The 23781-nt window shown below is 39.5% G+C and overlaps 1 protein-coding gene across 7 annotated transcripts in view; it reads left to right on the top strand.

Annotated features, from left to right (window-relative positions):
- The window catches only part of MS4A4A (membrane spanning 4-domains A4A), a 143542-nt gene that overhangs the window by 107024 nt on the left and 12737 nt on the right, over positions 1-23781 (top strand). For 2 of the 7 annotated variants that reach the window (XM_054440360.2, XM_054440355.2), the window contains exons 1-3: positions 304-459; positions 11943-12102; positions 23141-23269. In XM_054440360.2, the coding sequence (XP_054296335.1) occupies positions 419-459; positions 11943-12102; positions 23141-23269 (330 nt within the window). In that variant the 5' untranslated portion in view covers positions 304-418. Of the gene's footprint in view, positions 1-303; positions 460-1961; positions 1994-2407; positions 2480-8765; positions 8791-11942; positions 12103-23140; positions 23270-23781 lie in introns of those variants that run through there. The other 5 variants (XM_054440359.2, XM_054440353.2, XM_054440358.2 and 2 more) reach the window with 4 other exon arrangements.

The following is a 23781-nucleotide window of genomic DNA, read 5'->3' as shown; positions in this document are numbered from 1 at the left end:
GAAGACAAGAGTACTGTGGAAATGTGTGACACTGTGAAAGGGGGTATTTACAAAATACCATTTACTTGTTCATATAACGACCTTTGAAGAGAGTCTGGCATACAGTAAATCCTCTACCACTGATATCCATAGTAATTAGCAGTATTATTTTCATAGGAAAGATTGTATCAGGCAGCCACTGCTTTTTCAGCAAATTTCAAAATAGACATCCACACCCATATTGGGAACACAAAATCAGTTAATGCTTCCGATATAAAAGAGGAACTAGCTGTGCGATTCAGAAATTCTCAGCACAGCCTTTAAGGTTCCAAACATCTGCTAGAAGAGGAATGCAGATTTAAACTGAGTGAGGTGTGGAGAGGGGGAAGTTGATTGGGTCTAGACCAAAGAACTTTGAGGAACTTGCCTAGAGCCCTGCATGCATCAGACCTACAGCAGACATTGCAGGCCTGAAGAAAGGTAGGTCCAGGGACTTGCCTTCCTAGGCTTTCGGGCTGATGGTTTGTTTCACTTACTGGGTTAAGGATTTCTGGGAGGGGAATGAGAAAAATAATGAGGCCACTTCCCATGACCCAAGCTGGTATTCAGGGTTGGGGTGGGTTGAGTGCACCTTTAAATGTGCATTTGGTGGGGGGATGAGAAACAGTTTTTGCTACAGTCGATGGGAGTTAGAAAAGCCTCCTAAAGGCTGACATTGGAGGCTGGATAAGGTTGTTTAGTTACTTTTGTCCCATAAGTCCTCAGGATATCAAAACACTGAAAGCAACATTTTAAACCTTTGACTAGTTACCTCATTTACTGTTAATGCCCTTCTTCCATGGTCTTTATTCTCTGTGTCTGACTGGTTATTTTTATAACTCAGGATTTAAGAACAGATGTATCACATGCAGAATTTGGTGTACATGGAGTAGGGCACAGGCAGCGTCCCCAGCCTTGTACGTTTAGATGGGCTGTGGCCTGATCTAGTTCTCCAGTGGTCTTTGGCACTATTCATGGGGCACCCAGGCAGTAAACTGAGGCTGCTCATTATAAAATCTGCTAATGAAAAACACCTTGTAGACTTTTAGCATTCTTAGGATAAGAAAGAAGTTTGTAAGTAGTCGTGGCCATTGTAATCTTTCCCCAGATGAAGTAAATGAGACCCATAAAAGGGAAATAATGTACCCAGAATCACACAAGTTAACAAAAGGGCTAGGAGAAAAAAAAAAAAAAAAACAGAATTCTTGGTTCCTAGCCCAGGCCTTTCCCCCTTTTCCCTTCCCATGCCACCACTTCTGCATCCCCATCATCTTTCTAAAACCTATCCAGATTCAGGCCTCATTTTGGGTTTCTAGTCTATTTGATAACTTTGCCAAGAAAAAGGGATGGCTGTTTGTACCACTCTCTTCATGCTCTCTCCTTGCAATTGTGACCCATGATGGGGACGGTGACACAAAAATGAGGAAACAAGAGACTGGTGGTTCTGCTGATCCACAAGGTGACTGGGGCCAATAGAAGAGGGAAGAGTGGTCTAGGTTCCCCCACCTTTTTATCAGGGGTGTGGGGGAAAGACATTATAGTTGTTAAGAGCCTGATGCATATAGGTGATGTGACAAAACCAAGGTTTAGATTCTTCTCCAACCTGGAAGAAATGTCCCTCATATGTATCCAATATTCTCAGCAGTTAAAAAAAAATGAATATAGAGAAGTCAAGCCCTGGATGGTAAACACATGTTTTTGTCCTTGGGGACCTTATGTGCTGTAGGTAATTAACACAAGGATTTCTGTGGTGGAAAAAGAGGAGGCAGTTATATGAATTTACGGCCAGAGTTTCTTAGAATGACAAAGCACCAGCCTTGAATGACCAGAACCTGACCTATGTTACCAAAGAATTATGGGAAAGCATAGAAGTCAGTTACAAGCTTTATTTTGATATAATTGCTCTGCTCTCGAGGAAGCTTACAGTCTTACCAGAGAGGCACTAAACACAGAGAGAGAACCACCAGTGCGTTTGGTAAGACAGACCCAGCATGTCCTAAATTCTCAGTCTGAAGGTGTGCCTGAGAGATTGAGGCAGAGGTTCTTTTACGTTAAAGAAGAATAAAGTACACATTTAGATGGACTAAGAAGAATCATCTTTAGTCACTTTCCAAATAACTTTGACTTTTGCAATGTAGAAGGAACATAACATAGACTTCTTAAACCCTTATTTACCGTCATAGGTTGAGTAATCCATGTGTGGGCAATGGTGGGGAAGTGGGGGAATAGTGTCTGAGAGAAGATAGAGACTATAAAATGCTGTTCATGTGTGAGAAGATTAGATGATGTGGTGGGTTTGTTTTTGTTCTTACAAGGTGGTCACAAGAGGGGTGGAACATTCCTGCAAATGGTTTCAATATACGCAGATGTCTCAATATAGGAATGAAATTACTTCTTTGGAACAACTTAAATAAGTCAAATATACTTGGAGCTTTAAAAATTAAAAGGAGAGAGATTTGAGGTAAGACTACAACAATAGATTTGTACTGAAGTAGCAGAGGTTTTGTTATCAACATTAAAAATTTTAACTTTATGCTAAGGGTGGTGAAATGCAAAAGGAGGCTTTTAAAGGGGATGGTGACTCAATTGTTTTTGTATTTGATCATTCTGGCTACAACATCAGTGGTGGATTGAATATCCAAAGCCACAAATGGACACAGTGAACATTCAGAGGCTATAATGAATACTTCTGATAAAAATAGAATAATGGCTTGCCTTGAGAAGATGGGAGAAATACACAGAGTTGAAAAATGGTTGTGTAGGATTAGAATGAGATTGATTGAGCATAGAAGGTAGGCAACAGAAGGAACCAATGACAAACTATCAGATATTTTTGAGACAGGGTCTCACTGTGTTGCCCAGGCTGGAGTACCCTGACACCATTGTGGCTTACTGCAGCCTGGACCTCAGCCTCCTGAGTAGCTGGGATTATAGGTGCCCACCACCACACCCAGCTAATTTTTGCATTTTGTGTAGAGATGGGGTTTCACCATGTTCCCCAGTCTGATCTCGAACTCCTGGGCTCCAGCGATCCTCCCACCTTGGCCTCCCATAGTGCTGGGATTACAGGAATGAGTCACAATGCCCAGCTTTAAACTTCCAGATTTTTAACATGGATAGTGTAGTTAATTGCCGGACCTTCCACCAAGAGAGGACACTTGTAATTTCATAGCCCTGTTAGGGTTCCTGTTCCCTTTAGCTCTTGCCACTCTTGATTAGCAACTACTTGCAGGGCTCTGAAACAATCTCCACATACTGTTCCTTGCGCCACCTTACTTCTTTGAAAGAGAAATTTTGAGGAAGACTGGATGTCTTCTATTTAGGTCTTCCAAGGTTTGAAATAAAAATAACCTCTTCTCCCTTCTGGGACAAGTAGGTAAATTGTCAATTTATGGGCTTTATTAGAATGACTTTAAATTAAGCCCAGAGAAGGACAATTCCCTTAAGTGTAACAAAATTTGAGGATGTGGATTAAATGTAAGACCAAAAATAAAACCTATTTTATTTTAGCCATATGCTCCAAATCTAAATTTTGTGTTCTGTCCAGGGAGTGCTAAAGTGTATATATAGGTCTGAATATACCTACTCCATCGCATATAAATGTAACCCACCTCACAAATTCCATTATCATTGGAACAGAGACTGCAAGAGGAAGACGAGGGCCTCTTGGCCCACCTCTACGTAGTCTTGTTATCTAACTTATTCCAAATTGGGTGGTTTCTACCTTTTAGCTATTATAGATAATGCTGCTAAGAAAATTAATTGTACAAGTTTTTGTGCAAACAAAAGAGATCTTCTATTCACCAGACTAGTTTAGTGGATCCCCTTAAGCAAAGGAGTTCTGGAATTACATCACCTGGATTTAAATTTTGGCCCTGCCACTGTTTACTCAAGTTACTTAATCTTGTGTTTCTATAATTCTGTCCTGTGAATAATAGAGTATATCTCTCAGGGGAATTTAATGATGAAATAACACATATAAAATATTTAAACCAGTGCATGTCACTTAATAAATGCTAAATACATATTGACTATTATTATTGGTATTCCTACTATCACTTACTCATTTCTGGCTTGAAGTATAAAACATAAACTTCCTTTAACACTTCCTGCCACTCAAGGACATGCTAGACAGGGACTTTATTCCTGTCATCACCCTGCTCCAACCTGCTCCGGTCTTGGGGAAAGTGGAAAAGCAGATAAGAGGGGTCTATATAATTGGTGAGAGCATGTTTTACATGGTACCATGTGGTCAGAGGTTGACTCTTCCTCTCTTTTGCAGTTTGTCTCAAAGATTGGTCAGAAGAGTCAGGATTGTCCTCCTTTTTTGCTCTCAGTAAGTTAGATACAAGACTATGCAGAGGTGGGCCAAGAGGCTGTCCTCTTCCTCTTGCAGTCTCTGTTCTAATGATAATGGAGTTTATGAGGTGGGTTACATTTACATGCTATGGAGTAGGTACATTCAGACCTATATGGACACTTTAGCATCCTCTGAGCAGAACACAAAATTTAGATATGGATCAAAGGGGTAAAATAAAATAGCGGGCCTTATTTTTTGTCTTAAATTTAATTTGTACTTTCAAATTTTCTTAAACATCAGAGAACTCTCTCCATCTGGGCTTAATTTAAAGTCATTCTAACAAAGCCCATAAATTAACAATTTACCAACTGTCCCAGAAGGGAGAAGAGGTAATTTTTATTTCAAACATTAGAATACCTAAATAGAAGATATTCAGCCTTCCTCAAAATTTCTCTTTCAAAAAAGTAAGGTGGCGCAGGAAAAGTATGTGGAAATTATTTCAGAACCCTACAAGCAGCCTCTAATCAAGAGTGGCAAGAACTAAATGTAACAGAAACCCTAAGAGGGCTATGGGACTGCAAGTGTCCTTTCTTGGTGGAAGGCCCAGCAATTAACTACATTGTGTTAAAAATTTGGAAATTTAAGTTTGGGCATGGTGGCTCACTCCTGTAATCCCAGCACTACTGGAGGCTGAGACAGGAGGATCACTTGAGCCCTGGAGTTTGAGACCAGCCTGGGTAACATGGAGAAACCCCATCTCTACAAAAAATACAAAAATTAGCTAGGTGTGGTGGCACAGGCCTGTAATCCCAGCTACTTGGGTAGCTGAGGTCAAGGCTGCAGTGAGCCACGATAGTGCCAGTGTACTCCAGCCTGGGCAACAGAGTGAGACCCTGTCTCAAAAAAGTCTGGTAGTTTATTGGGGGAACCAGCCCCCAATATTTCAACATAGGTTATTTTCTATTTTCCCTAAGTGTCAGCCAGTCTGAGAAATAAAGAGAAAGAGTACAAAAGAGAGAAATTTTACAGCTGGGCCTCTGGGGGTGACATCACGTGTCAGCAGGCACCGTGACGCCCCTGAGCCACAAAACCAGCAAGTTTTTATTAGGGATTTCAAAAGAAGAGGAGTGTACGAATAGGGAGTGGGTCAGAGACATCACATGCTTCAAATGGCAATAAAAGATCACACGGGCAGAAGGGCAGAGCAAGGTCACAAAGCCAGGGTGAAATTAGAATTACTAATGAGGTTCCATGTCCCACTGTGCACGCATTGTCATTGATAAACATCTTAACAGGAAACAGCGTTCAAGAGCAGAGAACCAGTCTGACTACAATTCACCAGGCTGGAATTTCCTAATCCTAGCAAGCCTGAGGGCGCTGCAGGAGACCAGGGTGTATTTCATCCCTTATCTTCAATCGCATAAGGCAGACACCCCCAGAGCGGCTGTCCACAGGCACCCCCTGGGAATGCATTCCCTTCCCAGGGTTATTCCTTACTGGGAAAAGAATTCAGCGATATTTCTCCTACTCGTTTTCTGCAATAAGAAAAATATGATTCTGTTCTGCCCAGCCCTGCAAGCAGTCAGACCTTATGGTTATCTCCCTTGTTCCCTGAACATCACTGTTATCCTGTTCTTTTTCAGGGTGCCCAGATTTCATACTGTTCAAACACACATGTTTTACAATTTGTGCAGTTAACACAATCATCCCAGGGTTGTGAGGCAACATACATCCTCAGCTTACGAAGATGATGGGATTAAGAGATTAAAGTAAAGACAGGCATAGGAAATTATAAAAGTATTGATTGGAGAAGTGATAAATGTCCATGCAATTTTCACAGTTTATGTTCAGAGATTGCAGTAAAGACAGGCGTAAGATATTATAAAAGTATTAATTTGGGGAACTAATAAATGTCCATGAAATCTTCACAATTTATGTTCTTCTGCCATGGCTTCAGCCGGTCCCTCCGTTCAGGGTCCCTGACTTCCCGCAATAGTAGTTTGTTATTAATGACTTCTCTTACCCACCCTCTATGCTCAGTCAATCATTAAATGATGACCTTCTTTGCCTCTTTTGACAGTTTTTGACTTGAAGTTTATTTTACATGATCTAAGTACAGATAATTATTCTCTTTAGGCTTCTATTTGCATGGAACAGTCCGTCCCTTAACTTTCAATCTATGTTTCTTCTTAAGGCTAAAGTGAGTCTCTTACAGCATCTGGTTAGATCTTGTTTTTTAAAAATTTTCTAGCCACTCTTTGACTTTTGTTCAAAGATTTAATTCATTTATATTTAAGGTTAGCATTAATGGATAAGGATTTACCAGTGACATTTTATTATTTTGGGGGGGTTGTTTTTGTAGATCTTTGTTTCTTTCTTGCACTCTGGTCTACCTTTGTGATTTAGTAATTTTATGAATTGCTAAGCTTTGAATTCTTTAACATTTGTGTATCTGCTGTAGTTCTTTGCCTTGTAGTCATCATTAGGCTTACATAAAACCACGTAGTTTTATAAATTGACTATTTTAAGGTGACAATAACAATGTTTGTTGAAACAAGAACTCTAGACTTGTACTGTCCTCCCACGAAATTAAATTTTTGATATCTTTGTTTTCTGCAACTGTAAAAGACCATTGAACACTGGGTAATTTATTATAAAGTTGTATTTTGCTTATAGATCTAGAGGCTGGGAAGTCTAAGCATGCATGGTGTAAAACTCTAGTGAGGGTGATCCCATCAAGGAAGGTGGAAGTGAGCATACAAAGCAGAGAGAGAGATGGGGCCAAATGTGTTCTTTTATCAGGAGTCTACTCCTGTGATAACTAACCCTCTCCAGTGATAATGACATTCATCCATTCATGCAGGTAGAGGTCTCCTGATGCAATTACCTCTTGAAGGTCTCACCTCTTAATACTGTTAAAATGGCAATTAAATTTTCAAATGAGTTTTAGAGGGGACATTGAAACCGTAGCACTTCATCCACAACCCTCCAAAACTCACGTTCTTCTCACATACAAAATACAATAATTCTGCCTCAATAGCCTCAAAATTTTTACCCATTCCAGCATTGACTCTAAAGTTCTAAGTCCAGAGTCACATCAGAAGCAGATATGGATGAGACTCAAGGTATGATTTATCTGGAGGCAAATGTTTCCAGCTGTGAGCCTGTGAAATCAAAACAAGTGATTTGTTTTCAAAATATAATGGTGGAACAGGTGCAGAATAGACTTTCTCAGCTCAAAAGAAAGAACTAGGCAAGAAAAAGGTGGAAGTGGTTTCAAGTGAGTCCAAAACCCAACCGAGAAAACAGCATTAAGCTTTAAATCTGGAGAATAATTTCCTTTGACTCTATGTCCTGAATCCTGGGGACACTGATTGGGGCCCTTAGACAGTCCTGCTCCCATATCTTTGCTGGGCTCAGTCCGTGCTTCAGCTCTGTTAGGCTGGCGTTGCATGCTAGTGGCCCTATAGTTCTGAGATCTCAAAGGTAGCCGCACTCCCATGGCTCCACTAGGCATATCCCTAACTGGGACTCTGTGTTGGCTCTGACCCCACATTTTCACTCAGCATTGCCCTGATGGAGGCTCTTTGAAGTGGCTCCACTCCCATAGCTATTTGTGACATCCTTTGAAACTAGGTGGTGAAAGCCATGCCTCTACAACTCTTGCAGTCTGTGAGCCTATAGAGAACACCACATGGTTGCCATCGAGGTTGACAGTTTGTATTTTTTAGGCACAAATATTATAGTGGCTGTGGAGCTGGGGTCCTAGGCTCAGAGTCTTGCAAAACTACTGTGGCACAGGTTCACTTACCAAGGCATGGTTGGATGCAGATTACCCACAAAGCTGAGGCTGTAACTCTAAAGCACACCTCAGTAACTCAAGCCCATGGGGCAGGGATGGAATAGTTACTGATTCTGGGGTCAGTGCACAACACCAGCATGGCTCCAGGGAAAGAGGGGTGCTCTGGAGGCTTGAGCTCTGGGGAGCAGGTTACTGTTGAAATTTTGGTTCCAGAGACAATAGGACACTGCAGCAACTCCAACCCTGGGGGATGGAGTGCCACATAGTGGTAACTCTAGACCCTGGGATGGTAGGGCATGGCAATATCCCAGGCTGTGTAAGGCTGGATGTAGCAGCAGCAAGGCCTCAGGAATGACTAAGCCTGTCTGTGGCTTGGTCCTTGGGTTTCTTGAAGCAGTATAGAAATGACCCCCTGGGGAGCCAGGGTTTTTCAGAAGCTTGGACTCCAGGGAACTAGTCAGTTCTAGGGAGGCGGGGCACTGGAGTTATTTTGCCTGGATTGTTGGGTGACACAGCTCAATCAAAGCTATGTGTCCTCAGAGAGTGGGACACAGTTTCAGCTTGAATTTGGAGGGGCAGGGTGCACCAGCGACTAAGATGGGGGCATGGAGCAGTTCCATGGCAGCCTGGCCTCGGCAGGTAGAGAATAGACAGGAGCAGTTTGGCTTAGGTATGGCTACCAGGTGTGTGTGGTGTAGCGGTGGTTAAGCCTCAGAGATAGAGGGGTGCAATAGCTACTCACTTCTGAAGGAGAATGCACTGTAGCAGTGATTCACTTCCAAGAAAGGGCAACACAGTAGCAGCTCAGGCCATGGAGGCCAGGGCATAGTGTCAGTGCCACCTCTGGGATAGGACAGACATGTGGACTTCAGGTAGCTCCGTCAACTGAGCTCAGAGCCTGTGAAGACTCTAAGTGTCTCCAGTAGTAAGATTACAGGTATCCATGGTGGTGATGGGAGCTGCTGGGGTCCTCTCGCTTACCTTCTCCCTGCAGGAAGAAGGCCCTGCTGACTTAGAGCTGGTCCTAACTGGGGGAAGGGGTGGTGGAAGAAAGGTGTTTTATCTCCTTCTTCATGTAGCCATCCTGGGTTTCTATGATCTACAAGATTTCTGCTACTCCTTCGCTGTTTTCAGGTGCTCTTCTTTAGTTACTTTAGATGGAATGCATTTGTTTATTCATTGTTTTGGGGAGTGTGTGCATGTGTGTGTGTTGATGATGATGAGGGTTAGGAACTTCTAGTTGGCCTTCTTGGTGACATTGTTTAGAATTCTAATCAGACATATTGTAGACCTTTTAATTCTACACTTCTAATCTTTTAACCTCTCTTCTATTATGACCATTTTCTTGTTTCTCTATAGAATCCTTGGTGATTTCTTCAATTTTTCCTTCCAGTTGACTAATTCTATTTTCAGCTATTCTTTGTTATTTAACACATTGACCAATTGTTTTCTGTCAACACTATTTTGCATTTGAAATTTGAGATTATGTTCCAAATATGTCCTGTCACTCTATGCGCTTTATCTTTGACTTTATTTTTGTGATTTAATTTTCATTTAAATAAGTTATCTATACTCTTTACATATTCTATATGTGATATATATCCAGATGCTCCTAATCTGTGGGACTTCTTGGAGGCTTGTATCAAGGATATCTACTTCCTTCTTTATGGACTCTAATGGAGGACTTATTCAGAGACTGATTGCTTTCTAAATATGTGTCTTTTTGGTGGGATTTCTCCTTTCCTACTGACTCTGATGATTCTCAGAACTATACTTTTCCAGGGAAGTGACAGTTATCAACTGATGTATTTAATTCCCAGGATTATAAACAATAATTTATGTTGTACACCTCAGAGGGCCCTCTCATCTTTGATAAGTATACTCTGAAATCTGTGGCCATTGTGTCCTGTTTCTTTCATACTCTCGCTACAATTCTCCCCAAATTTATCGTCATGTAATCTTTGTTTTTAACACTCATTTCACCTGATTTATAGAAATGTTAGTTGTTTCCCACTTTCATAAAAAAATGGAGTTGTAATTCTGTTTGTCCAAATTGTTTTTGGAACTTTTCTAAAAGTGATAAGAATAAGAACATTGATTTTTTGGTTACATTCTTATATTTAATTTCTTATCTTAACTACTTCAGTCACATTTACATTATATATTTCTTATTTATTATATTTGTCTTTCTTTTTTAAAAGAAATACTTAACTTATTTTATAATTTGTAATTTTGTACTTTTTATTTTACTATTTTTCATAATTTTAAGTATACACATTACTAAAGTTAAATTAATGTTCTAAATGATTAATCTTTTCATTTTAACATTTCTCCTCTATCTTTCTCTGAAATTCACCCTCCTTCTTCTGACTTTAATCAGTTTTATTGTTAGACAGCTAATAATTTACATCCATTGATGTATCAAAAATAAATACAGGATGATAATTTTTTCAGAGAAATCTTAATTTTTTTCTCAACATAGCAAATTTGGAGTACAACAATTTTTTTTCATTTATGTTACCAATAAAAGGGCACACATCTCCAAAGGAGACTTTTATAGGGGCTCAATGAAGAATAAATGGTATTAGAATTAACTGTTACTTGAAGGACATTAGCAAGCTTCACTTCCCTAAAAATTTATAGAAGTTGATCATGAAACACCTGAATATGAACTCAACTACATAGATAAAAATTTCCATGTGGCTTTAGCCTATCTCTACATGACTTGGTTGGAGTTATTATACTGAGGACAGAAAGACGTATAAGAGTAATATGTTTGTGCTTAGATTCTCAAAAAATTATTTGATGGATCCTTGCTATGCACCAGCAAGTTAGGATTTAAAGCAATGTAATAGGACAAGAGATTTAGATTTGTGGTGCCAAGAATATGACTCAGAGCCATAAGTTTCATTCCCAAAGTTCAGAGTTTGTGGCACAAAATACAAGGTTACATAAATCACACTCAGCAAGGATGAACATGGGAAGATTTTCAGCCCTGTGAATTTAACTGTGCTCTGATTAGAAAAGGAGGAACTATACAATACTATACAATAAATTGGAAGGCAGATTAGTTTGTGTAGTTTATTACTATTACAAAAGTAATCCTTCGGCTGGGCGCGGTGGCTCACACCTGTAATTTCAGCACTTTGGGAGGCCGAGGTGGGCAGATCATGAGGTCAGGAGATCGAGACCATACTGGCCAACATGGTGAAACTCTGTCTCTACTAAAAATACAAAAATTGGCTCAGCACGGTGGCACGCGCCTGTAGTAACAGCTACTTGGGAGGCTGAGGCAGGAGAATCGTTTGAACCCAGGAGGCAGAGGTTGCAGTGTGCCAAGATCACGCCACTGCATTGCAGCCTGGCAACAGAGCCAGACTCCATCTCAAAAAAACAAAAAACAAAAAACAAAAAACAAAAACTAAAAAACAAAGTAATCCTTTGTGGGTAAGTGGCTGTAATCAAGGGATTAGGCAGTAAGAGGGATAGGAATAAAATCTGAGCAGACTTGGAATTGGAACTTAAAGAAATTTCTCTAATTTTAGAGGTCCAACAGGTTTACCTCACTTCTGTCAACGTGTCCCTCTCTGCAGGATTTTCCAGCATCTTGATATCATATGATATTTAGTTTATCTCCCACCACCCACCCCCACCCCCACACTCAATGTGTTGCCTATTCCATTTCCCCAGCTCTAACAGCTATTATGATATGGGAAGAGAATGTAGACCAGATTTTGTCCTTAGGGAGGAACCTGCCCCAAAGTGTCAGGTCCTCCTTTGCCATTTCCAGGACATCATACTAAATTACATTTCTTATTGTAGCACCTTTTCTGCTGCCATGACAACCATGCAAGGAATGGAACAGGCCATGCCAGGGGCTGGCCCTGGTGTGCCCCAGCTGGGAAACATGGCTGTCGTACATTCACATCTGTGGAAAGGATTGCAAGAGAAGTTCTGGAAGGGGGAACCCAAAGTCCTTGGGGTAAGTTGCCAATCTAGGGGAAGACCAATAGTGTTGTAAACTCATATTTCATAAGACCTTATGTCAAATACACTGTCCCACTAGCCTCATAATACAACAGCCAACCCTCGCGACATCAGTAATTACTTTTCAGGATCTTCATCTGAAAACCTATATAGTATCTGTCACAACGTGCTTCCAGTTGAGTTATATTTAAAATATATTGACTTCAGATCTATTCTAGGGTTGTGGGTCATCCATGATAATTGTATGTAAACTCAGTGTGGAAGAGCAGCAAAATAAAAGGCCACCTATGCACTACTAGCTGATGCCCCCTTTACAGGATTTCCTGATGGCTGACAGACACATATTGCTACTATTTCTTTCTGGCACCTTTTCTTAGCCCCCTGCTCAGAGGATGAAAAATCTATTCTCTGAGCATTTCCATCTGGAGTCTTAGATGAGCAAGCCTAAAAGAAATGAAGGATTAAAAGAATGACAGAATAGGGCAGGTGAAAGGATATTAAATATAGGTTTATCACTAGCCCAAGCTTCAAACCACTGGGAAAATGTCACTGTGGATATTTTGGATCCTTTTTTCACATTATTCATTTTTTGGAGGGGGGGAAATACAGTTATTTCTCATAAAATATGTTATTTATGTTGGCACATACTAGGTTTATTTGTTTATTTATTTTTAATTTTATTTTTAGATGGAGTCTCGCTCTGTCACCCAGGATGGAGTGCAGTGGTGCAATCTCAGCTCACTGCAACCTCCGTCTTCCGGGTTCAAGCGATTCTCCTGCCTCAGCCTCCTGAGTAGTTGGGATTACAGGCATAAGCCATCACGCCCAGCTAATTTTTGTATTTTTAGTAGAGACAGGGTTTCACCACATTGGTCAGGCTGGTCTTGAACTCCTGACCTCGTGATCTGCCCGCTTCGGCCTCCCAAAGTGGGTTTATTTTTTAATGTATGAATAATTATTTTAAAATATACTGTATGTTTTAGAGCAGTTTTAGGCTTAAAGAAAAATTGAGAGCAAAGCACAGATCTATCCCATATGCCCCTTGCCCCCACAAATGCGTGGCTTTTTAATTATCAACTTCCTCCACCAGAGTATAACCTTTGTACCAACTGATGAACTACATTGACACATCATTACTAAAAGTACACAAATCACAATGGGGTTCATTCTCTGTGTTGTGTGTTCTGTGGGTTTTAACAAAAGTATAATGATATGAATCTACCTTTATAGTATCATATAGTATCCCACCAATCCCTGGCAACCACAAATCTTTTATTGTCTTCATAGTTTGCCCTTTCCAGAAAGTCATACAGTTGGAATTGTACACTAGGTGGTTTTTTTAGATTGCGTTCTTTCACCTAAAAACACGCATTTAAATTTCCCCCATGTTTTCTTATGGCTTGATAGCTCATTTATTTTTAGTACTGAATAATATTTCATTGTCTAGAGGTACCACAGTTTATTTATGCATTCACCTACTGAAGGACATCTTGATGGCTTCCAAACTTTGGCAATTAGGAGTAACGTTGCTATAAATATCCGTGTGCAGGTTATGTGTGGACATAAGTATTTCAACTCATTTGGTTAAGTATGATTACAGTATTGTAGGTAAAAGTATGTTTAGTTTTTTAAGAAACTGCCCTACTGTCTTCCACGTGACCTTGTCATTTTGAAGATTTCAATCAACAGCCAGTGAGTTCCTGCTGTTCTACAAAATCTCCAGCAATTGGTAGTGCCAGTGTTCTGGATTTTTACCATTCTAACAGGTGCTAGAGGACTCTCATTATCATTTTAATTTGCATTTCCCTTGTGACATAAGATGTGGACCATCTTTTCATGCGTCTCTTTACCATCTCTATATCTTCTTTCATAAGGTGTCTTGTTAAATTCTTTGGCACATTTTTAATGAGGACGTTTATGTTCTTACTGCTAAGTTTTAAATTTGTTGTATATCTTGGATAACGATCCTTTGTCAGATATGACTCTTGCAAATATCTTCTCCCAGTCTGTGGTTTGTCTTTTCATCTCTTAACAATGTCTTCTGCAGAGCAGAACTTTTTAATTTTAAGAAAATTAAGATGATTTATTCTGTATTTCATGGTTTGTGCCTTTGGTATCGTATTGACAAATTCATCACCAAACCCAAGGTCATCTAGATTTTGGCCTATGTTATCCGTTAGGAGTTTTATAGTTTTTAGTTTAATATTTATGTCTGTGACTCATTTTGAGTTAATCTTTGTGAAAGATATAAGGTATGTGTCTAAGTTTTATTTTTACTTATGGATATCAAGTTTTAATTACTATTTTTTAAAATACTTTTTTTTTCATTGTATTACATTAGCTCATTACCAAAGATCACTTGACTATATTTGTGTGGCTCTCTCCAGGCTTTCTACTCTATTCCATTGATCTATTTGTCTATTTCTTTGCTAATACCACACAGTCCTGATTGCTATCACTTTATAGTATGTCCTAAAATTGGGTAATGTTAGTCCTACAACTCCTTCTTCTTCTTCTTCTTCAAGATTGTGTTTGCTATTCTAAGTTTTTTGCTGTTCCTTATAAATTTTAGAGTCAGTTTATCAATATATACAAAATAACTTGCTGGGATATGATGATTTAATAATGATGATTGTGTTAAATCTACAGATCAAGTTGGGAAGAACTGACATCTTGACAATGTTGAGTCTTCCTATCCATGGACATGGAATATCTCTCCACTTATTTTATCAAAGTTTGTAGTTTCTTATAGATTTTGTACACATTTTGTTAGATTTACACCTAACAAATACCAAATACCAATACCTAAATATTTCATTTTTAGAGGTGCTAATTTAAATGGCATTATGTTTTTAATTCCAAATTTCACTTATTCATTATAAGTACATAAGAAAGTAATTGTCTCGTGTATTAATCTTGCATAAATCTTGTAAACCTAATATAATTGTTTGTTAGTTCCAGGAATTTTTGGTTGATTCTTTCAGATTTTCTACACAGACATCATGTCATCTGGGAACAAAGGCAGTTTTATTTTTCCCTGACCAGTCTGTATATCTTTATTTCCTTTTCTTGTCTTACTGTTTCTGCTATGACTTCCAGTACAATGTTGAAAGGAGTAGTGACAGGGCTCATCCCTGCCTTGTTCCTGATCTTAGTGAGAAAGCTTTGAGTTTCTCCATTAAGTATGAAGTTAGCTGTAGGTTTTTCATAAATATTCTTTATCAACCTGAAGAAGTTCTCCTCCATTAATAGGTTTTTCAAGAGTTTTTATAATAAACAGGCATTGGATTTTGTTCAATATTTTTTCTGCATCTGTTAATATAATCATATGATTTTTCTTCTTCAGCCTGTTGATGTGATGAATACACTAATCAGTTTTTGAATGTATAGTCAGCCTTGCATACCTGGGATAAATCCCAAGTGGTCATGGTACACAATTTTTTTAATGCATTGTTAGATTTAGTTTGCAGATATTTTGTTGAGGATTTTTGCATATTTGTTCATCAGAGATGTTGGTCTGTAGTTTTCTTTTCTTGTAATGTTTTTGCATGGTTTTTGGTAGATGGTAGTGCTAGCTTCAGAGAATTAGTTAAGGAGTATGTCCTCTGTTTCTATTTTCTGTAAATAATGGTATAATTTCTTTCTTAAGTGTCTGGTAGAATTCACCACTGATCCCTTCTAGGTCTGATGCTTTCTGTTTTGGAAATTTATTAATTATTGATTCAATTTATTTAATAATTATAGGCTTATTCAGTGTCTCTTCTTGTGTGAGTTTTGACAAATTGTCTTTAAGGAGTTATCCATTTTATCAAGGCTATCAAACTGTGGGCGTAGAATTGTTCATAACATTATTTTATTATCCTTTTAATTTCTATGGGAACTGTATTGATGTTCCTTCTTTCATTTATGTTAGTAATTTTTGTCCTCTCTCTTTTTCTTAGGCTGGCTAGAGGCTTTTTAAATTTTATTTATACATACATATATTTTTAAAAACTGCTTTGGATTTTATTGATTTTGTCTATTCATGTTCTGTTTTCACTTTTAGGTTTTCTGCTCTAATTTCTATTATAGCTCTTCTGTTTATTTGGAGTTTAATTTGCACTTCTTTTTCTAGTTTCTTAAGGTACACTCTCAGGAGATTGATTTTAGATCATCATTTTCTAATATATTCATTCAATGCTATAAATCTTCCTCTAAGCATTGCTTTCACTACATCCCATAAATTTTGATAAGTTGTTGAAATGTTTTTGATCTTTTGGAACGTCGTGGGATAATTGTACTCTTACTCTGCTATGTTTAGATCCCTGTGTACTCATACTCATGTCCTCATACCCCAGACTTCAAGAAAATATCATATTTGTTTTTCTTGTTTTCTTCCCGTGTATATACTCTCCTTTCTTCAGGTTAATTCTCCTTGCTACAATAATTGCTTTATAATTCCTAGGCCACTTCTCTGAGCTCATGACAAAAAGAGAGAAATAGTTGTGGTAGAAGTAACATCGTAGGTATCAGAAAAGCACCTCTGGGCTGGTTCTGGCATACTCTTTTTAACCTTGAAATTACTGGCAATGGCTTTTGGATATCGGGTAGCCAAGATGGCCGAATAGGAACAGCTCCAGTCTACAGCTCCCACCGTGAGCAACGCAGAAGACGGGTGATTTCTGCATTTCCATTTGAGGTACCGGGTTCATCTCACTAGGGAGTGCCAGACAGTGGGCGCAGGACAGTGGGTGCAGTGCACCGTGCACGAGCTGAAGCAGGGCAAGGCATTGCCTCACTCGGAAGTCAGGGAGTTCCCTTTCCTAGTCAAAGAAAGGGGTGACAGACAGCACCTGGAAAATCGGGTCACTCGCACCCTAATACTGCACTTTTCCGACGGGCTTAAAAAATGGCACACCAGGAGATTATATCCTGCACCTGGCTCGGAGGATCCTATGCCCACGGAGTCTCGCTGATTGCTAGCACAGCAGTCTGAAATCAAACTGCAAGGCAGCAGCGAGGCTGGGGAAGGGGCACCCGCCATTGCCCAGGCTCGCTTAGGTAAACAAAGCAGCTGGGAAGCTCGAACTGGGTGGAGCCCACCACAGCTCAAGGAGGCCTGTCTGCCTCTGTAGGCTCCACCTGTGGGCGCAGGGCACAGACAAACAAAAAGACAGCAGTAACCTCTGCAGACTTAAATGTCCCTGTCTGACAGCTTTGAAGAGAGCAGTGGTTCTCCCAGCACGCAGCTGGAGATCTGAGAACGGGCAGACTGCCTCCTCAAGTGGGTCCCTGACCCCTGACCCCCGAGCAGCCTAACTGGGAGGCACCCCGCAGTAGGGGCAGACTGAAACCTCACATGGCCGGGTATCCTCTGAGACAAAACTTCCAGAGGAACAATCAGAAAGCAGCATTCGCAGTTCATGAAAATCCGCTGTTCTGCAGCCACCGCTGCTGATACCCAGGCAAACAGGGTCTGGAGTGGACCTCTAGCAAACTAGCAGACCTGCAGCTGAGGGTCCTGTCTGTTAGAAGGAAAACTAACAAACAGAAAGGACATCCACACCAAAAACCCATCTGTACCTCACCATCATCAAAGACCAAAAGTAGATAAAACCACAAAGATGGGGAAAAAACAGAGCAGAAAAACTGGAAACTCTAAAAAGCAGAGCGCGTCTACTCCTCCAAAGGAATGCAGTTCCTCACCAGCAACGGAACAAAGCTGGATGGAGAATGACTTTGACGAGTTGAGAGAAGAAGGCTTCAGACGATCAAACTACTCCGAGCTACAGGAGGAAATTCAAACCAAAGCCAAAGAAGTTAAAAACTTTGAAAAAAATTTAGATGAATGTATAACTAGAATAACCAATACAGAGAAGTGCTTAAAGGAGCTGATGGAGCCGAAAGCCAAGGCTCGAGAACTACGTGAAGAATGCAGAAGCCTCAGGAGCCGATGCGATCAACTGCAAGAAAGGGTATCAGTGATGGAAGAAGAATGAAATGAAGCGAGAAGGGAAGATTAGAGAAAAAAGAATAAAAAGAAACGAACAAAGCCTCCAAGAAATATGGGACTATGTGAAAAGACCAAATCTCCATCTGATTGGTGTACCTGAAAGTGACGAGGAGAATGGAACCAAGTTGGAAAACACTCTGCAGGATATTATCCAGGAGAACTTCCTCAATCTAGCAAGGCAGGCCAACATTCAGATTCAGGAAATACAGAGAACGCCACAAAGATACTCCTCGAGAAGAGCAACTCCAAGACACATAATTGTCAGATTCACCAAAGTTGAAGTGAAGGAAAAAATGTTAAGGGCAGCCAGAGAGAAAGGTCGGGTTACCCACAAAGGGAAGCCCATCAGACTAACAGCAGATCTCGCAGCAGAAACTCTACAAGCCAGAAGAGAGTGGGGGCCAATATTCAACATTCTTAAAGAAAAGAATTTTCAACCCAGAATTTCATATCCAGCCAAACTAAGCTTCATAAGTGAAGGAGAAATAAAATACTTTACACACAAGCAAATGTTGAGAGATTTTGTCACCACCAGGCCTGCCCTAAAAGAGCTCCTGAAGGAAGCACTAAACATGAAAAGGAACAACTGGTACCAGCCACTGCAAAATCATGCCAAATTGTAAAGACCATTGAGGCTAGGAAGAAACTGCATCAACTAACGAGCAAAATAACCAGCTAACATCATAATGACAGGATCAAATTCACATGCAACAATATTAACTTTAAATGTAAATGGACTAAATGCTCCAATTAAAAGACACAGACTGGCAAACTGGATAAAGAGTCAAGACCCATCAGTGTGCTGTATTCAGGAAACCCATCTCACGTGCAGAGACATATGTAGGCTCAAAATAAAAGGATGGAGGAAGAGCTACCAAGCAAATGGAAAACAAAAAAAAGGCAGGGGTTGCAATCCTAGTCTCTGATAAAACAGACTTTAAACCAACAAAGATCAAAGGAGACAAAGAAGGCCATTACATAACGGTAAACGGATCAATTCAACAAGAAGAGCTAACTATCCTAAATATACATGCACCCAATACAGGAGCACCCAGATTCATAAAGCACGTCCTGAGTGACCTACGAAGAGACTTAGACTCCCACACAATAATAATGGGAGACTTTAACACCCCACTGTCAACATTACACAGATCAATGAGACAGAAAGTTAACAAGGATATCCAGGAATTGAACTCAGCTCTGCACCAAGCAGACCTAATAGACATCTACAGAACTCTCCACCCCAAATCAACAGAATATACATTTTTCTCAGCACCACACCACACCTATTCCAAAATTGACCACATAATTGGAAGTAAAGCTCTCCTCAGCAAATGTAAAAGAACAGAAATTATAACAAACTGCCTCTCAGACCACAGTGCAATCAAACTGGAACTCAGGATTAAGAAACTCACTCAAAACCGCTCAACTACATGGAAACTGAACAACCTGCTCCTGAATGACTACTGGCTACATAACGAAATGAAGACAGAAATAAAGATGTTCTTTGAAACCAACGAGAACAAATACACAACGTACCAGAATCTCTGGGACACATTCAAAGCAGTGTGTAGAGGGAAATTTATAGCACTAAATGCCCACGAGAGAAAGCAGGAAAGATCCAAAACTGACACCCTAACATCACAATTAAAAGAAATAGAAAAGCAAGAGCAAACACATTCAAAAGCTAGCAGAAGGCAAGAAATAACTAAAGTCAGAGCAGAACTGAAGGAAATAGAGACACAAAAAACCCTTCAAAAAATTAATGAATCCAGGAGCTGGTTTTTTGAAAGGATCAACAAAATTGATAGACCGCTAGCAAGATTAATAAAGAAGAAAAGAGAGAAGAATCAAATAGATGCAATAAAAAATGATACAGGGGATATCACCACCGATCCCACAGAAATACAAACTACCATCAGAGAATACTACAAACACCTCTATGCAAATAAACTAGAAAATCTAGAAGAAATGGATAAATTCCCTGACACGTACACGCTCCCAAGACTAAACCAGGAAGAAGTTGAATCCCTGAATAGACCAGTAACAGGCTCTGAAATTGTGGCAATAATCAAAAGCTTACCAACCAAAAAGAGTCCAGGACCAGATGGATTCACAGCCGAATTCTACCAGAGGTACAAGGAGGAACCGGTGCCATTCCTTCTGAAACTATTCCAATCAATAGAAAAAGAGGGAATCCTCCCTAACTCATTTTATGAGGCCAGCATCATCCTGATACCAAAGCTGAAACTATTCCAATCAATAGAAAAAGAGGGAATCCTCCCTAACTCATTTTATGAGGCCAGCATCATCCTGATACTAAAGCCGGGCAGAGACACCACCAAAAAAGAGAATTTTAGACCAATATCCTTGATGAACATTGATGCAAAAATCCTCAATAAAATACTGACAAACAGAATCCAGCAGCACATCAAAAAGCTTATCCACCATGATCAAGTGGGCTTCATCCCTGGGATGCAAGGCTTGTTCAATATACGCAAATCAATAAATGTAATCCAGCATATAAACAGAACCAAAGAGAAAAACCACATGCTTATCTCAATAGATGCAGAAAAGGCCTTTGACAAAATTCAACAACCCTTCATGCTAAAAACTCTCAATAAATTAGGTATTGATGGGACGTATCTCAAAATAATAAGAACTATCTATGACAAACCCACAGCCAATATCATACTGAATGGGCAAAAACTGGAAGCATTTTCTTTGAAAACTGGCACAAGACAGGGATGCCCTCTCTCACCACTCCTATTCAACATAGTGTTGGAAGTTCTGGCCAGGGCAATTAGGCAGGAGAAGGAAATAAAGGGTATTCAATTAGGAAAAGAGGAAGTCAAATTGTCCCTGTTTGCAGATGACATGATTGTATATCTAGAAAACCCCATTGTCTCAGCCCAAAATCTCCTTAAGCTGATAAGCAACTTCAGCAAAGTCTCAGGATACAAAATCAATGTACAAAAATCACAAGCATTCCTATACACCAATAACAGACAAACAGAGAGCCAAATCATGAGTGAACTCCCATTCACAATTGCTTCAAAGAGAATAAAATACCTAGGAATCCAACTTACAAGGGACGTGAAGGACCTCTTCAAGAACTACAAACCACTGCTCAATGAAATCAAAGAGGATACAAACAAATGGAAGAACATTCCATACTCATGGGTAGGAAGAATCAATATCGTGAAAATGGCCATACTGCCCAAGGTAATTTATAGATTCAATGCCATCCCTATCAAGCTACCAATGACTTTCTTCACAGAATTGGAAGAAACTACTTTAAAGTTCATATGGAACCAAAAAAGAGCCTGCATCACCAAGTCAATCCTAAGCCAAAAGAACAAAGCTGGAGGCATCACACTACCTGACTTCAAACTATACTACAAGGCTACAGTAACTAAAACAGCATGGTACTGGTACCAAAACAGAGATATAGATCAATGGAACAGAACAGAGCCCTCAGAAATAACACCACATATCTACAACTATCTGATCTTTGACAAACCTGAGAAAAACAAGCAATGGGGAAGGGATTCCCTATTTAATAAATGGTACTGGCAAAACTGGCTAGCCATATGTAGAAAGCTGAAACTGGATCCCTTCCTTACACCTTATACAAAAATTAATTCAAGATGGATTAAAGACTTAAATGTTAGACCGAAAACCATAAAAACCCTAGAAGAAAACCTAGGCATTACCATTCAGGACATAGGCATGGGCAAGGACTTCATGTCTAAAACACCAAAAGCAATGGCAACAAAAGCCAAAATTGACAAATGGGATCTAATTAAACTCAAGAGCTTCTGCACAGCAAAAGAAACTACCATCAGAGTGAACAGGCAATCTACAAAATGGGAGAAAATTTTCACAACCTACTCATCTGACAAAGGGCTAATATCCAGAATCTACAATGAACTCCAACAAATTTACAAGAAGAAAACAAACAACCCCATCAAAAAGTGGGCGAAGGACATGAACAGACACTTCTCAAAAGAAGACATTTATGCAGCCAAAAAACACATGAAAAAATGCTCATCATCACTGGCCATCAGAGAAATGCAAATCAAAATCACAATGAGATACCATCTCACACCAGTTAGAATGGCAATCATTAAAAAGTCAGGAAACAACAGGTGCTGGAGAGGATGTGGAGAAATAGGAACACTTTTACACTGTTGGTGGGACTGTAAACTAGTTCAACCATTGTGGAAGTCAGTGTGGCGATTCCTCAGGGATCTAGAACTAGAAATACCATTTGACCCAGCCATCCCATTACTGGGTATATACCCAAAGGACTATAAATCATGCTGCTATAAAGACACATGCACATGTATGTTTATTGCAGCATTATTCACAATAGCAAAGACTTGGAACCAACCCAAATGTCCAACAATGATAGACTGGATTAAGCAAATGTGGCATATATACACCATGGAATACTATGCAGCCATAAAAAATGATGAGTTCATGTCCTTTGTAGGGACATGGATGAAACTGGAAATCATCATTCTCAGTAAACTATGGCAAGGACAAAAACACCAAACATGCATGTTCTCACTCATAGGTGGGAATTGAACAATGAGAACACATGGACACAGGAAGGGGAACATCACACTCTGGGGACTGTTGTGGGGTGGGGGGAGGGGGGAGGGATAGCATTAGGAGATACACCTTAATGCTAAATGACGAGTTGGTGGGTGCAGCGCACCAGCATGGCACATGTATACATATGTAACTAACCTGCACATTGTGCACATGTACCCTAAAACTTAAAGTATAATAATAATAAAATAAAATAAAATAAAGAAATTACTGGCAATGATATACATCCCGAGAGATAATATTGGTAAGATAATATTCACGGTTATTTATGTGAAAAAAAGAGTGATAAGAGAATACTAAGAAGGTCATATGACCATATCAAATGAAGGAGAATAAGGATAGCTTAGTGATTGGAAAGCAGTTGGCGGAAGCACCATTTTTGTGGTGGATAATCAGTTTTTGCTTTCTTCATCATTTCTAGGTTGTGCAGATTCTGATTGCCCTGATGAGCCTTAGCATGGGAATAACAATGATGTGTATTGAATTTAATACTTATGGAAGTAACCCTATTTCCGCGTATATCGGGTACACAATTTGGGGGTCAGTGATGGTGAGTAGAGTATCTTTTAATATAATTGAAGATAACATAAAGCAGTTGTCAATACCCTGATCTTTGGAATCCTATTCTAACTGTATCTTGTAATTCTGTAAATCTGAGAGTGGTATCTAACCATTTCTTACTCAATTTTCTCATATTTAAAGTACTACTAATAATATAGTATTATATTAAATCTAGGCAGATTAAATATTTATATATATGTCAGTTAGATATATTACAGCAGCACATTGCCAAAGACCCAAACCAGAATGGCTTAAACATTGAAAGCACTGATTATTTTACAACAAACAAGATTAGTGGCTTGTCATTTCTAGGATGGCTTCATTCAGTGATGCAGGGATTTCATCAAGGATTGCTAGCAGACCATATCAGAGGGGAGATGGTTGACACATCCAACTTTTGGTAAATATTTCATATGCATATTCCCAAATCAACTGTCAGTAAGGATAACGGACTTGCCATTATTGGCTTGGACTAATCAAGATTTACCTCTGTAGCTGGTA

The sequence above is a fragment of the Pongo pygmaeus genome, chromosome 9, assembly GCF_028885625.2.
Source record: "Pongo pygmaeus isolate AG05252 chromosome 9, NHGRI_mPonPyg2-v2.0_pri, whole genome shotgun sequence".
NCBI lineage: Eukaryota > Metazoa > Chordata > Mammalia > Primates > Hominidae > Pongo > Pongo pygmaeus.
Note: the sequence above shows the minus strand (reverse complement) of the source record. Positions and strands in the feature narration are given on the sequence as shown.